Genomic DNA, 16,589 nt, shown 5'->3' with positions numbered 1-16,589 from the left:
TTGCAATGATTATGGTTTCCACTAAAAGAAAGATATTGAAGATTTTCTTATTTTTATTAACTCTGAATCTGTATTTATTGCTCTAGGAAGAGGAAGAGGAGGAGGAAGAGGAAGAAGACATTGACCACCTGGTGAAGTTGCATCGCCAGAAGCTAGCTAGAAGCAGCATGCAAAGTGGCTCCTCCATGGTAAGTTCTATTAGTTCTGAGATTATAAACACATTGGGATACCAGGAAGGAAAGAAGTGCCTCTCTAGAGCAGATTCAGTACCTGACATGGGGAAATCATCCTAGTTATTCTTTCCAGGTAAATGGATGCATTTCTTATCCTCAATTTAGGCTATAGGTGCTTAGTGGCCATTTACGTGACTTCCTGAGCCTCTGCTCTGGAGATTATTACAGTAGAGAATTAGGGCTAGGGACTTTCTTTATCACAGCTTTGCGAACAGTAACCATGATTCCTTCCCTTATGAGGTACCCAGGCTATGAATTGAGCCAGATCAGATTTTTTTTTCATCATAGCCTACTCCAAATTCTCACATTAAAGGAGAAAGCGTCATGAGAGGGGCTCTGGCAGGATTCACTGGCATCAGGGTATGGTTAAAGATCAGTGATACTAGTCAGAATCATGAAGTTAAAGTGACATTTAAGAATCAGGGCCTACTTATGTCATGAGTATGAAGATTGATATTTAGAGGAAACACAGTCAGGGACAAGGGTGACTAGGGTTTGTTCACACTCATGCACAGGAAGAGAATATCGGCTTGCATAGCTGATAACTACCAGAGAGGAAGGTTCCTTTTCACTTCTGGCGGTATTTCCTCCCTGCCCACCTACTTCCAATTCTGCCTGAATCTCTTTCTCTATAGGTCTTGATAGAGATAAGGTGGGTAAAAGAAATCCACAGACAATTAAGGCACCTTGTTTTAATTAGTAATTAATCCCTTTTAGCCAGTATTTTAGCACATATAACAAATATGGAAAATGGATTTACCTGTACCTTACCTGTCCACTCCTTGCTCACCTCCTGGGGCAGGTGAAAATTAACATTAAAATGTATAAAAAGAGGGGAAGAAGAGAAGCTAAGAGCCTAGGTAAGCCACGTGCTGATTTATTGACCTGAACAATTGTCAGTATGCTGGTAGTTCTGTTTTATCCTCTGGGTCAAGGACTGTTGGCTGTACTAGTTCATAGCAGGGGCATCTGAAGCTTTTGTTTTGCTCAGTTATTATGGCTTTATCATGAGGAAAGATGTGAGCAATGTGGGCGGGGGAATATGCCTTCCCCAGATATTTGTGGGTGCTTTATCTCCAGAGTACAATCGGCAGCATGATGAGCATCTATAGTGAAGCTGGTGATTTTGGGAACATCTTCGTGACTGGCAAGATTGCCTTTTCCCTGAAGTATGAGCAGCAAACACAGACTCTGGTCATCCACGTGAAGGAGTGCCACCAGCTGGCCTATGCTGATGAAGCCAAGAAGCGCTCTAACCCGTGAGTACCTCTGGAACACAACTGATGCTCTCTGAGACCAGAGAGCAGACCCTGACATCTGTCTAGGCACTCTATTTTTTTTTTTTTTTTGAGACAGAGTCTCGCTTTCTTGCCTAGGCTAGAGTGAGTGCCCTGGCATCAGCCTAGCTCACAGCAACCTCAAACTCCTGGGCTCAAGCGATTCTCCTGCCTCAGCCTCCCGAGTAGCTGGGACTACAGGCATGAGCCACCATGCCCGGCTGATATATATATATTATATATATATATATATATATATATATATATATATATATATATATATATATATATATATATATATATATATATTAGTTGGCCAATTAATTTCTTTCTATTTTTATGATAGAGACGGGGTCTCGCTCAGGCTGGTTTTGAACTCCTGACCTTGAGCAATCCGCCCGCCTCAGCCTCCCAGAGTGCTAGGATTACAGGCATGAGCCATCGCGCCCGGCCTGTCTAGGCACTCTTGATCAGAACTCATCACCTTCTGAGAGGTGGCGGGAGGGAGAGGTGATGTAGAAAAGGGACCAGGATTATAAAAAGGCAAGAATGGCATGTGTCTGAAAGGGCTTGATGGAACATTTTTGACATTGCATTTCTCCATGGCATGTTTATATGGAGAGCAGGGAAGTGGTGAATGAACTTCAGAAAGGACAGCAAACTACTCAGTACTCTTTTTGCCTTCTAGATATGTGAAGACCTATCTTCTGCCTGACAAATCCCGCCAAGGGAAAAGAAAAACCACCATCAAGCGAGACACCATTAATCCACTATATGATGAGGTCCTCAGGGTAAGTATTTAGACCCCAAGGGTAAGAGAACTTGTTCTGTCTTGTGCCCTAAACTGTAGCTATTCCTTTGCAACATGGCCATGTGACATGGGTTTCAGTGGCCCACGTCTGTGTCTGAGGATGCACTCTGGCCATCTGTTCACATCCTCACCTCCGAGAGAAAAGGACAAAGGTGATATGGCTTTCCTGGATTGTTGTGAAGTTGGAGATTCACGTGGCCACAAATCTCATTTTAAAAAGCCATTTGAGATGAGAAGTCTCTTTGTCAGTCCTGTTTGGGGTTCCAGTGTTCTCTCACCCACTCAAGAAAAATTAATTAATTTTCTAGGCCCTCCTATGGAATATGGTAGGTTTTTATAAAATGGGGTAAGTTGAGGAAACTCAAAATACTTAGGGACTAAAGTAACTAGATATTCAGAACTATGGACTTTGCTTATGGTTTCTTAGGTTTTAGAATAATCTTTTCTGAGGAATTACCACTAATTAATCATTTTGGGCTTCTACCTTCCCTTCACAGTATGAGATCCCAGAATCTCTCCTGGCCCAGAGGACCTTGCAGTTCTCAGTTTGGCATCATGGTCGTTTGGGCAGAAACACTTTCCTTGGAGAGGCAGAGGTCCAGATGGATTCCTGGAAGCTCGATAAGAAACTGGATCATTGCCTCCCTTTACATGGAAAGGTAGTCTGCTTTAAAGCTCCTTCCGCAGCTTTCCTGGAAAGTAGGATTGTCTGCAGCAGCCTCTGCTGGTCTTTGCTGGTAGTGTCTTTGACTGTAGTCTTCTGTAGAGTTCTAGTGCACCCTGCTGGGGTTTCTGAGTTTGACAGCAATTTCAGTAATTTCATTTGTATGTCACATGTGAATTCTGTGTAAACCAGGCAAAGTATGAAGCCATGGTTTTGCTTCAGAAAGTTTTGTGTATGTGTGCCAAGCTTTGCCTCCTAACCTTCCAGAATTGGGGTGTATCCTGACATTCTACCTTTCACCTCTTCTCCGAGCTAACCTTCTGTGCGTATCCTAGTCTGCACTCCTTTTCCAAGCTAACCTTCTCACTAACGAAGTGGGAACTAAAGCAATTCATGGAGCTCCAATTGCTGTCCTTTGCTTACACAAGCCAGGAAAGATTTCACTTTGGAGATGGCACCTCAGGCAAGAGTGTAGCCACGTGGCAAAATGTGCCTGGAATCTGAGTGCAGACCTGGGTTAGAATCCTGGTTCTGTCACTTGCCAGCTAGGTGAGTCACCTAACTTCTGTGAGCCTTAGTTTCTTCATCTATAAAATAGAGATAACAATAATTTTTCTCTTTTGCAGGATTGCATACACAGTACCAGTCAGTGGCTGGCACATACGGACATTTAGTAGGTTGCTGTCATTCAGTTTAAGATGAAATTTTGCTAAAACGGAAGACTTAGCAACTTCTTGATTATCAGAACTACACAAAGACATGGCAAAGTTCTTGTTAAATTTTTTACACTAGCATTTTAAATGTTTAAAACAATACACGGTACATAGAATATCTAGGGAAAGATAGACAAGAAACTAGTAATGGTAGCTGCCTCTAGGAAGAGAAACTGAGGGGGAAGGGAGATTTAGTATTCTCTATATGCCCTTTTTTAACATTTGAACTTAACCATGTTAAGAAAAGCATAAAAGGATTTTTATGCACATGGTTCAAAATTAAAACAACATAAAATGTATGAAAAAAAAAGTAGGTTCCGTTTCCTACAAATAACCACTGTTAACAATGCTTGGATATGCTTCTGGAAATTTTGTATTAAGCAGCACAGATATATATCTATGGATTTATATTTTTTCCTTTTTATATAAATGGGCTCACAGGAATCTCATTGTTTGTACACATCTTGATTTTTTTTATTTAACAATTTATCATGGACATACTTTTATGTTATCACTTACAGATCTATCTCCTATTAATTGCTACATATTATTCCATCATGTGCCTATATTATAATTTATTTACCATTCCTCTACTAATGAGTATTTAAATTATTTACTTTTTTTTCTTCTAAAACTGCCCTGCATTATATCTTGGCTTTCTTTTGTGAATGTAGCTGTCAGAGAAATTCCTGGTGGTGGAATTGCTGAGTCAAAAGAAATATACATCCAATGCTTTGATAGCTATTATTCTCCAAAAAAAAAAAAAATACTGACAGCATTAAATTTGTCACTTTATATACTAATAAAAGCAGGAATTCATTTGATAAACACAGTAGGGGGACTCTAGTTAACAATATATTATATATTTCAAAATAACTAGAAGAGTGGAAATGTTCCCAATACAAAGATATGATAAATGTTCAGGTGATGAATATTCTAAATACTCTGACTTGATCATTATACATTCTATACATGTATCAGACTATCACATACATACCCCATAAATATGTACAAATATTATATATCAATAAAAAGAATCAGGAAAGCAATTATCACCAAAGTATAACATGTTATTAGAAACTTAGAATTTCTTTTTTCTTTTTTTTTTTTTTGAGACAGAGTCTCGCTTTGTTGCCCAGGGTAGAGTGAGTGCCGTGATGTCAGCCTAGCTGACAGCAACCTCAAACTCCTGGGCTCAAGCAATCCTACTGCCTCAGCCTCCCAAGTAGCTGGGACTACAGGCATGCACCACCATGCCTGACTAATTTTTTCTATATATACTAGTTGGCCAAATAATTTCTTTCTATTTATAGTAGAGACGGGGTCTTGCTCTTGCTCAGGCTGGTTTCGAACTCCTGACCTCAAGCAATCCTCCCGCCTCGGCCTCTCAGAGTGCTAGGATTACAGATGGTGTGAGCCACCGCGCTTGGCCCGAAACTTAGAATTTCTTAAACATTTGGGACTCAAGCCATTCTCTCAGGGGCCTACAGTTGATATAATTATATTAGAAATGTCACTGTAAACCATCATGAACTACTTTAATTAAACGGTTTTACACAAAGAGAAGAAACTGCATTGAAATGGAAGTATTTGACCTTTGCATATATTTTGAGCCAGAATGAAAATGTGCTCCTGAAACAATTATACCAGTTTCTGGCTAATGCTAAACTCCAATTTTTAAAAGGCAACTGAAAGTTCTCAGTCTAGAAATTAATAAATTGTATAGGCATTTTATAAACAATAAGAAAGACCATTCTTATAGATGTATTTTAACTTAGAACCTTCTATATCCATTGTTTTTGCCTTGTTCTTTTTTCCTTAGCAATGCATTTGCTCTCCTTCAGTTTTCTCTTGCCTGTATCCACCTACTAATTCTTTTGTCTCTCTGCCATGTACTAAACTTTGTGTGTTCTGGGTATGTGGCACATTGATCCAAACCTATGGGGATCATGCTTTCCTAGCATCAGTAAGGTCAGTAGTGAGGACCTAGGTTGGAGAATCCCCGGTGAACACAGGCAGGTGAAAGGGTACCTCTAGTCTGCAGCAGCTCATGCTCTGGATACCAAAACATAAGGAACAGAGTCACACACATAGAGCTAATAGAGTGAAGCAATTCTGCCACCCAGAGCCAACAATGATAGGCCACTTGCCGTTCATCCCAGACATTCATTCATTCACTCTTACATTCATTCAGTAAATACTTGTGGAGCACCTACTATGTGCCAGGTACTTTGCTAAGTATTGGGCATACTAGGATGAACAAAAATAGGCTTGATTCCTATCTTCCTGGCACTTAGATTCTAGTGGTATAGGCAGACAGTAGTCAAAAATAACCAAAGTAAATGTAAAATTAAAAATTATAGTATATTCAAATCCATATAACAGAGCTCCATTCCACCTAGCCCTCAAATCTTTGCAAGCCCTCTTTTAAAAAATACTTTTTATTTTAAAAAACCATACAAATGATATTTGCCATTCTCATAAAAAATATACTATAGATATTAATATAGAATAAAAGGGGAAAGCCCTCTTTCCTTTCCCCATCCTGCTCCCCTCCCGAGAGGAAACAAGTGTTAAGTTTGTCTGTTTCCTGGGTTTTTATACATAGTATAGTATAATGGTTAAAAGCATGGACTCTGGAATGAGTCTGTCTGAATTTGAATTCTGGCTATGTCAATTACTGTATGACCTTGGGCAAATTACTTAACCTCTCTGTTCCATAACCTGTAAAATGGGGATAATAGCACCTATCTCATAGGGACTATCTTGAAGATTAAATAAATTGATATACTTAAAGTACTTATAATAGTGCCTGGCACATAGTAAGTGCTATATATGTGATAATGATAATAATTATTTGCATACATATATATTCACATGTACAAATATGAATATATTTTAATATAAATGGGACATTTTTTTTCTGCATCTTGTTTTGTTGACTTAACAATATATCTTGGATATCTGTCCATGTCAGCATGTACAGATTCACTGCATTCTTCTTGATGACTGCATGCCATATGTTACACGAAGGCATTAAAAATTACTCATTTAACCCTTCATATACCGGTTGGCATTTAGGTTGTTTCTACTTTATGGCTGTTACTAACAATGCTGGTAGCACAATTCTTCATCATGGTGTCAGTCCTTTGTGAGTTTGTGTGGCAACCTTGCTGGAAGACCTTTGGGAGTATTTGGGATCTAGTAACTGTACCCCAAAGTGGCATAATAATGGGTATTGCAGAAGACTTTTTGTCGGTTCTTCTGTATTTCCTTCCAAAGAAACTGCCTTGGAAACCTGTGGCTACGATGGCCTAGGGACCCTAGATTGTATTCATAAGGAGAAGGATCCTGTTCTTGGGGATAATTTTAGAATCTCCTCAGAGAAATGTCCCAACAGTTCCTGAGAAGCCCAGCTTGACCTGTTGGGTTTCCCTGTGTTTCAGGTCAGTGCTGAGTCCCCGACTGGCTTGCCATCACACAAAGGCGAGTTGGTGGTTTCATTGAAATACATCCCAGCCTCCAAACTCCCTGTTGGAGGTGACCGGAAAAAGAGTGAGTTTTCTTTGGGGCCTTGGATTTAGCTCTTAGTCTTCTGCACAACATACGTGTGTGGCTGGTGCTAGCTACTGACTAGTACTGTTGGAGAGACCAGATTGGAATGCTTTCTCAATCTTCCAGGGAATATTCCTTTACTAAGGAAGCTTTTTCTGCATTTTTCAACCAGAAGAAATGCCTATCCTTAGGCATTCCTTTTTTTAAAAAAAGCTATTAAATTGACTTGGTCTTGGTCCAGCTGTGGCAAGCTACTAACAGGGCAAAAGAGAACAGAAACTTTGGGGCTGAGAAGGAGAGTTGGAAAGGGTGGTAAAGTATAAGAGACAGGCAGATGAAGGCTGAGGAAGAGTGATTCAACATGCCAGGCACTGTGTTAGTGACTGTGGATATATAAATGAGTAAGACGTGATATTTGCTCTCCCTTGAGGAACTTAAATTTTTGCAAAAAAGACAGTCACATGTTAAAAGGAAACATATAGGAGTGGTGAATTCTGTCTGGTTACATTTGGAAGAGGTAAGAGCTTTGAAGAGGAAATAACATTGAAACTGGACATTAAGATTTTACAAGGAAGAAAAGAAGGAGGATGGGGAGAGAAGAGTGTTTCCAGAAGAGGGGACAGCATGAGCAAAGGTTTTAAAATGGCATGGTAGATGTGGGGTTGTACGTGAGCATGGGAGAGTGAACCCCTTATGTGAGTGGGGCTGGAGTTATGGCATGCTATACGTGGGAGTGGGGTTGGAATTGGAGATGAGGCTGGAGCCTGACAGTGGCCTTGAACACAACGGTAAGGAGTTTAACTTGACCCACTAGCAATGGGAAGCCAAAATTCTTTTAAAAACTATACCTTCAGCTAGGTCTAATCTAGAGGATTTGGGCAATCAATGAGCTCCCCAAAGAAGGTATGTAGAATGACTAGAGAAAAGAGGCAAGGATGAAACCACAGGGAGCAACATTTTAAAGAATGATGAGAGAAAGAATGCCAGTGAAGTGTAGGGGGTTATCAGGAGAGAGACATGTTAGGAGGGAGCTTCAAGAAGGGACAGCGGTTGTCAGCAGTGTTGAAACACTACAGGGGGGTCGGGATGGATGAGGACTGAGAAGACATAGCTAATTGGCATTAGATTGCATTTTCAGTGGATTAGTGGAAGCAGAAACCAGATTTTACTAGAAACGAGGCTGAGTAAATTAGGCAAAGAAGTAGAGGTGGTGAGTATCGACTTTTTTTTATTTTTTCCAGAGTAATTGATGGTGAAAGAAAGGAGAGCCATGGAGAATAGTTTGAAGAAGAGATAAAGTTTAAGGGAGGTTTTCTTTTAAAAGGATTTTTTTTAAAAAAAAGAGTTGAGATTAGCATTAGACCGAGGAAAAGGGACTAGTGGAGAAAGATATAGAAGATGGGCGGTGGGGGTTGAAATTGATGATGTCTGCTGAGTCCTGTGAATTGGGGATAGAATCAAGAACTCAAGTGGAGGAGTTCCCTCTTTTTAAATCATTCAACAAATATCAGGCAACTTTATGTCTTTAACTCTCAATTTTCTCATTTACAAAATGAGGTCAATAATAGTATATATCTTGTAGGGTTTTTCGTGGCGTCAGCCTAGCTCACAGCAACCTCAAACTCCTAGGCTTAAGCGATCCTTCTGCCTCATCCTCCCAAGTACCTGGGACTACAGGCATGCGCCACCATGTCCAGCTAATTTTTTCTATATATTTTTAGTTGGCCAATTAATTTCTTTCTAGTTTTAGTAGAGACGGGGTCTCACTCTTGCTCAGGCTGGTTTTGAACTCCTGAGTTTGAGGGATCCTCCTGCCTCGGCCTCCCAGAGTGCTAGGATTACAGGCGTGAGCCACCGCGCCTGGCCCTTGTAGGATTGTTTTGAGAAGTAAATGCTTAACATAGTCCCTGGTACACAGCCAGTTTTCAGTAATCATTTATTGCTATCGTGGTTGTTATTAATTGAGAGCCTATTGCTTACTGTTGGGCACTGTACTAAGTACTGAGGGCATGGTTATGGAGTTTGCTACCTTCAAGAGCAAGGAAAGGAGATGCTCTGTAGATAAAGCTCAAGGTAAATCTGGAGGTGTAGGGGCTCACCTGCTATGGCTGACATTCCTTACAGGTAAAGGTGGGGAAGGGGGAGAGCTCCAGGTGTGGATCAAAGAAGCCAAGAACCTGACGGCTGCCAAATCAGGAGGGACTTCAGACAGCTTTGTCAAGGGGTGAGTCCCTGGACCAGCACCAAACTAACCAGTTTCAGGACAAGAGAGCTAAGAGAAGAACCCAATTTAACCTTTCTCTGTGGATATTATCCTGTGTGTCCTACCAACCCCAGCAATCAATTTTATTTCTGAAATTAGGTAATGGCAAAACCTCCACCACCTCTGCACTGGTCTGAGCTCATTTGGACTAGTCTGTAGTGTTGATATCCAAAGAGGAAGGTGGTACACAGATAGGTTCTGACTTTTCTCTGACTCATGCTATTAATTAATCCTGGGTAAAAATCTGTGTCTGCTGATTGTCCGGATTTGGGAACTCAGGGTTTTGTTCCCTGCAATATTTAAGCAAGGCTAGCTTTCCCTAAATTAGAAATTACCCACTAACTTTTCTAACAAATGATGATTGGCTAAGCCTATAGATATTACTGTTGGTTTTATTTAAAGAGAACCTTGCCTAGTAGAAATGGAATGAAATATTTAAAACCCGTTTTTGGTGGAACACAAACAACAGTCTCACTAATAATATTATATGCATTTTCTCTCCAGGTTAAAGGAATTAAATCAGGTGAATGATCTAGTGGAGGTAGTAGGAACTCTGCTTCAGCAAATTCAAAGGCGGGGTGTGTGCACTAGGATCTGGGTGTTGACTCACCTTCCTGGGCTAGGCCTGTGGCAGGGGCAGGGGGAATTTAGACAGACATTGCCAGCTTTGAGTAGGCTGTTGATTACTCCCCACCCTCTGCCAGATACCTCCTTCCCATGAGGAACAAGGCCAGTAAGCGTAAAACTCCTGTGATGAAGAAGACCCTGAATCCCCACTACAACCATACATTTGTCTACAATGGTGTGAGGCTGGAAGATCTACAGCACATGTGCCTGGAACTGACTGTGTGGGACCGGGAGCCCCTGGCCAGCAATGACTTCCTGGGAGGGGTCAGGCTGGGTGTTGGCACTGGTGAGAGCCTCTCCCCCATCCTCACTTATCTGCAAGGCCTCTTGCCTATTTCATTCCCAATACCAACCCCGCCCGACCTGTGCACCCAAACCTCCTCTGTGATGACAGCTGTCTTCTTTCCTTTCAATTAACATTTCAACAAATTTTTATTGATTGCCTACTATGTGCCAGGCCCAGGGGAAGGCCGAGCTCGTACACCATTGTGTGTATAGATAAATGTGACCCTGGTTGCCAGGAACTCCATCATCTTCCCACTAAGAAAACCTACAAACCTACTTATATATCTGTACTGATACTTTTTATCTTCCAACTGTGCTAACAAAAGCCAAGCTCTCTCCAAGTGTTCCGGGCCACCTCCTCCCCTTCTCAGTGACCTCACTTCTATAATCTCCATCTCTTAGTTTCATTCTCCCTACCTACTGGAGGGGAATGCAAATACACTCTAGTATGTTCAATCTTATTAAATAAAAATAAACCTTCTCTTGACCCCATGTCCCCCCTCTAATTTCTTTAAAAGAATGGTCTTCACTTCCTCACCTTTCCTTTAGTTTTCAATCCACTGTGATCTGGCTTCTGTCCGGCTACCCTGCTGAGCAATTGCTCCTGCCAAAGTGTTGTTTTCATCTCACTGGAATTTTTAGCACCGTTGAACATGGTGGATCACTCCCCCTTTCTTGGGACACTGAGGTCCTATTGATGCACATTCTGATTCCCTTTTAACTCACTGCTCACCCCTTCTCAGTTTTCTTTGTGAGTTCCTCATTCTATACCCAAACCCTAAAGGTTGGTGTTTCTCAGGGCTTCATGTTACATCCTCTTCTTTGCTTTCCCCACAGTCTCTGCATTCCTATGGCCTTAAAGACTACTTGCATATTAACAACCCCCACAAAGCATTTAACACAAAGCATCTGAGTGATGTCTTTACACATGAAAACCAGTTCATGTCAGTCTCCTGTTAAAACCCTTCAGCGGCTTCTCATTGTACTAAGAAAACAATCCAAAGTTCTTGTCATGCCTACAGGCCCCTGTAGGAGCTGAGCCTTCTGTTGCTTTCCAATCCATTTCATATCACTCTTCTGCTTGCTCACTAGGCTCCAACCACGATGACTTTCTGCTCTCCAAATATACCAAGCTCATTTCCACTTCAGAACCTTAACAATTATTATTCCCTGTGTCTGGAAAGTCTGGCTCCTTCCCATCCTTTGGGTCTCAACTCAAATGTCTCCTTCTCAGAGAGTCCCTCAGACCACCTGCGCAGTAGGTCCTGATCCAAGCACTACGAATTACACTATTTATTTACTTCATAACATTGATCTCACTATCTGAATACTCTCATTGGTTTGCTTCTGTATTTTTTGTCTTCCCTATTCAAATGTAAGCTGCCTGAGGGCTGGGGCTGTCTCTGCTTCATTTACCACTGTATCTCCAGACCCTAGAAGAGTACCTGGCACACAGTAGGCACTCAATAAATGTTGACTAAATGAATGAATGTGCAGGAGAATAGGAATGAGGCCACATACATTCCTAACCTTGGGTCTGGAGTCTGCAGCTACAGAAAAAGGTATTCAGCTTTTGTAAAAAAAAAAAATTTAACTCCAGTTGGCAAGGACAAGAAGGGCAATAGCTCTGGCATGAGGTGTCAGACACTAAGAGCTCTGTAACAGACTCAGGATAAGAAGTCTCTAGTAACTGTGTGTCATTTCGAGTCCCATTTCATCAAACTGAAGCCTCTTGATAGGGTCTCAGGAGCACAGAAATATCTGTTCAGGATAAACAGGGAGCACTTCCCAGACTGTGGTCCCCATCAGCTACTCTTCATAGCACACTGTCATTTATGGGGTGGCTGTTCTTGCTGTATAACCCATCTTCCCTGGTGGGCTGAGGAGTGGGGCCCCTGTTCAGCCTCCTCTGGTGTTTCTCCTCAGGGATCAGTAATGGGGAAGTGGTGGACTGGATGGACTCGACTGGGGAAGAAGTGAGCCTATGGCAGAAGATGCGACAGTACCCAGGGTCTTGGGCGGAAGGGACTCTGCAGCTCCGTTCCTCGATGGCCAAGCAGAAGCTGGGTTTATGAGTCCCTGTCCTCCTCTGCATGTCCAGCCCTGGCCAGGGCAAGTCAGACGAAGTGAAGAAACCAAGAGAAAAGATTTATAATTTAAAGTGTGTGTGTCGTGTTTGTGTGTGTACAAACGTGTATTTCTGCAAATCTCATTGTGCTAGCTAGAGTGTTGCAGACTTGTTCCCCCCTTTTTAAAGCAGGCTCAAGAATAAGGGTCTCTTCAAAATGTTTTTATTTGTGCATAATCTAGTATATTTTCAGAGTACATTCTTTATTATCCCTTTGAGAGGTTTGATGAACTTAAGTCTTTTGAAACAACTTTTTCTCTTCTGTTTTGCTCTCCTTGTTCCTACTTCCCCAGGAAGCCCTGGCTACCTTTGGCATTAGTACCAGCCTGTGATTCAAGGTGTGCCTGATCTAAGCCAAGGCTCTGGGAAGCAGGGTTGGGTCACCAAAGACAGAGGGATATGGGAGAGAGGTGAGTGGTTCCTGTCCTTCCTTTCCAATGTATGCTTTTAACTCATTTTCTACCTTGATAAATTTCTGGAACTTGGCTTTTAACTTTTCTTGTTTTTAAGTAGTTTCCACCTTGTTTGGGTCTAATGCTTTTCTTGGAAATACTAAGAAAAATTCCCCAGCTTTTTCGAGTTCTAGATACCTTTACTAGACTTTTGAGGGACTCTTATAATGGAGCCACTTTTGAAAAGCACTTTAATTAGATAATGGCCTTCTGACTAAGTCATGAATATGCCCAGCGAGAGCTTTTAGCTGCTCCCAGAGGACCTGAGTGACTGAGGGTAAATGGTCTCATAGCCCATGGTGAATTCTCTGATACAGCAGATCTTGGAGAGAGAGTGCCTTATTTCTCTAATGAAAGATGAGACAGCTCACTCTCATATAGCACATCTTTCTTAGTGTTTGTGTCTCGGGTGTGTTACCACACAGAATATGGTCTATATACCACTGTGTCCGCCGGAAGAGCCAAGTCTTGTCTAAATTGGCCCAGTGTTTCTCCAGGCTGGGGATTGTTAGGGCTCCAAGGGAATGTAGACAGAGAATCTCCCAGTTATCCCGACTTCCCACCTGATATGGTTGCAATTCCTATTTTTGGTATTTGTTTCCTAAACATGACCTCCATGTATGGGTGTGGCATTTTGAGGCTTTTCAAAGATGGGCCTTGTCAGCTGAGTTTCATTTTCTGGTACTCACTGATCCAAATCAACCTTTTTGTTCTTATAAGTGTATCTACACAGTGTTGTGTTGGGAGGAGTCTATATCAGAGAAGAAATCCATTTCCATCGAGTCAGCTGCTAGCTGATTTCCTGTAAGGCCACTGGATTGAGGGCAGCTATCGTGGTTTCTATTGTATGTGTGAGCTTGAATGAAAGAATGTTTTTAAAAGATGAATTTGGGGTGGATTGATACTATAATGGAAGGTATAACTTGGGATCCTGGGCTGTAACTTGCTCTTTTGTTTCCCACCCCCTGACATGTATGTGTGCTTCAATAAAGCTTTCTCACTTGTCAAATGTTTGCATTTGTTAGTTCTATAGATGCTTTTGTCTCTAATGTCCTGACTTACCGCTGCTTTTCCCATGGCGTGAAGGGTGGGAACCAAAGTGATAAATGTTCTTCCTTAACCATCTTGTGCTGATTTGAAGAAAATTTGCCTTTCCCCACATTGCTGCCTGAAACCTTTGCTGACCTCTGATCCTTTGTCCTTTGTGTTTGGTATCTAAGCAGAGAACTAAGAACCCATCTTTAAAGTGGTGCCACTTTTCTCTCTCTCAAGTACCAAGGGAACTCCTCCTTTAGCTTTGTAGACCCCCCTCCCCCCTGCCGTGCTGGAGGAAGGAGAGAGATGTTCACACCTGAAGTGAGGAAAGACATCCCCTGCCATAAGCACTTCTTTCTAGAACCTTCAGTTTGTCTGGGAGGTGGGAACTTTTCCCGTCACTCCTACTCACCATTATTTAGTTTTGAGAGAGAGATAACACAGATGCCATATAACCCATCTCAGAAATAAGACTGTTGGTTTCTAGGTAGATCCCGGGTGATTCTCGACCTCTTGTGCAAAAGGACATTAATCTATATTGAATGCCCTTTGACGTATATTGAATGTACAAGGCTTTATATATTATTTCCTTAATTTCTCCAGCCACCTTATGAAGTAGGAAATCTTCCCTTTTTACAGATGAGAATACTCAAGCCCACCGTCATGTGACAGGGTTGGGATTTCAACCAAAGTCTGACTCTAGTGCACCATGCCACCTCCTGTGAGAATGATGTGTGTGTTATGGGCGCAGAGTGAAAGGAAGGGGTGACTCATCTCTTAGTTGAGTCCTAAAAAAATAAGTTTAATTTATAAAGTAGGACAATCAGAATGGTTTGGATATTACCTAGCCAGCTTAGTGACTGTATAGCTTGTGTGTAAGAGAGAGAGAGAGAAAGTAGGATGGGGAGAGGGATGGGTTGGGGAAGACAGTGGGGGAGTGTGGCAGGGGGTAAAAGTGGGAGCAGAGAGGGGCAGAGAGAGAGAAACAGAGATACATACAGAGTTGAGGTCTGGCTAGTCCTTTTGGGTCTGGTTCTGGGCCTTATTCTGCTGCTGTCTCTTTCCCCTACTTTAGGAGTTGGGATTTTTTTTTGGAGACAGAGTCTCGCTCTGTTGCCCTGGCTAGAGTGCTGTGGCATCGGCCTAGCTCACAGCAACCTCAAACTCCTGGGCTCAAGCAATCCTCCTGCCTCAGCCTCCCGAGTAGCTGGGACTACAGGCATGTGTCACCATGCCTGGCTAATTTTTTCTATATATTTTTAGTTGGCCAATTAATTTCTTTCTATTTTTAGAAGAGATGGGGTCTCACTCTTGCTCAGGCTGGTTTCAAACTCCTGACCTTGAGCGATCTACCCGCCTGCCTTGGCCTCCCAAAGTGCTAGGATTATAGGCGTGAGTTACCGTGCCCAGCCGAATTGGGATTTCTTGAGTCATCTACAAAGGACTACAAAGGAGGTTACAGTAAAACCTTACTTAAAGAAAGCAAGACTGACTTGCCTTGACTATTCAATATGAAACAAAAGATCCTCAGTTATTTTAAGCTGCAGGAGCATTTATATGTAAGAGTCGGGCCCAGGTGGAAATTCTGTTCAGGGGATAGTGGGCCTCCTGTGTTTGGGCCTTGGACCTGCTAGCATGTCCTGGCTTGCCACTTGAAGTGTCAGTGATAAAGACAGGGAAGGGCATTCATCTTGCCTGGTATGGAATCTTTGACTTTTTCAACCACAGACCTGGTCTGTCCAGAGATTTCCCACTTGAATTTATTGTATTTTGCCTTTTGCCCATAACTTGCCTCCTGGCTCTCATAGCTCCTGTATTTCCCTGGAGGGAAGAGGGATAAGAGACCTTTTTGCTCCAAGTTTGATGATTTCCTCCATGTCCCATTCTATCTAGCAACTACCTAACTTTTTATTTTGCATTTTAAAAATGAGAATTCCACTAAAACCCCAGTGGAAACAGCTTCTGTCTGATTCACTGCTATCCTCATATGCTCTGGGCTCATGATTTATGTCCCATCACTGTGCTTTAAAGAGTGAATTTTCTTGGGTTGAGAGCCTTTCATTTCCCTCTTTCCTCCTGGGCCCACTCTGAGTAGGATTATAAAACATGGACTCTTTCTCCTAGCTTAGAGCTTTCAGCTGTCTTTAAATGGAAAGTAGAAAAAGAGGTAGGGGCAGGATGGCATAATGTCTATAGAGATTGCCTCTGGAATCAGGCTGCTAGTGTTTAAATTCTGACTGCACTAATTAGCTGCCCAATCTTAGGGAAATTGCCTAGCTTCACTGAGCGTCAATCCCCTCACCTGTAAAATGGGGCTGGTACCTACCTTATAGGCTTCTTGGGAAGACTTCAGAGTCAACTGATAGAGCATTTCAAATGGCACCTGGCACATATTGAGTGCTTGAGTCTCCCCACCCAGCCCGCTGCCTTCTCCTCTCTATTTTTCCACTGATCACCGCCGGGTAAAGCTGAAGGAAGAAGGCTGCTGCGTCCTCGCTATGACCCTGGGTTCCGTGAGTATATACGAGAAGGCAAGGGGGGGGCGG

General features: G+C 42.2%; 1 protein-coding gene across 2 annotated transcripts in view; it reads left to right on the top strand.

Annotated features, from left to right (window-relative positions):
* The window catches only part of SYTL4 (synaptotagmin like 4), a 65,360-nt gene extending 51,343 nt beyond the window's left edge, over positions 1 to 14,017 (top strand). For both annotated transcript variants that reach the window (XM_075999660.1, XM_075999659.1), the window contains 8 exons: positions 87 to 188; positions 1,314 to 1,492; positions 2,199 to 2,301; positions 2,819 to 2,980; positions 7,145 to 7,253; positions 9,378 to 9,477; positions 10,221 to 10,429; positions 12,355 to 14,017. In XM_075999660.1, the coding sequence (XP_075855775.1) occupies positions 87 to 188; positions 1,314 to 1,492; positions 2,199 to 2,301; positions 2,819 to 2,980; positions 7,145 to 7,253; positions 9,378 to 9,477; positions 10,221 to 10,429; positions 12,355 to 12,503 (1,113 nt within the window). In that variant the 3' untranslated portion in view covers positions 12,504 to 14,017. The remainder of the gene's footprint in view (positions 1 to 86; positions 189 to 1,313; positions 1,493 to 2,198; positions 2,302 to 2,818; positions 2,981 to 7,144; positions 7,254 to 9,377; positions 9,478 to 10,220; positions 10,430 to 12,354) is intronic.
* Positions 14,018 to 16,589: the final 2,572 nt, after the last annotated feature.

Source organism: Microcebus murinus, chromosome X (assembly GCF_040939455.1).
Source record: "Microcebus murinus isolate Inina chromosome X, M.murinus_Inina_mat1.0, whole genome shotgun sequence".
Classification (NCBI taxonomy): Eukaryota; Metazoa; Chordata; class Mammalia; order Primates; family Cheirogaleidae; genus Microcebus; species Microcebus murinus.
The sequence above is the reverse complement of the archived record's forward strand: the minus strand, read 5'-3'. Positions and strand labels throughout refer to the sequence as shown.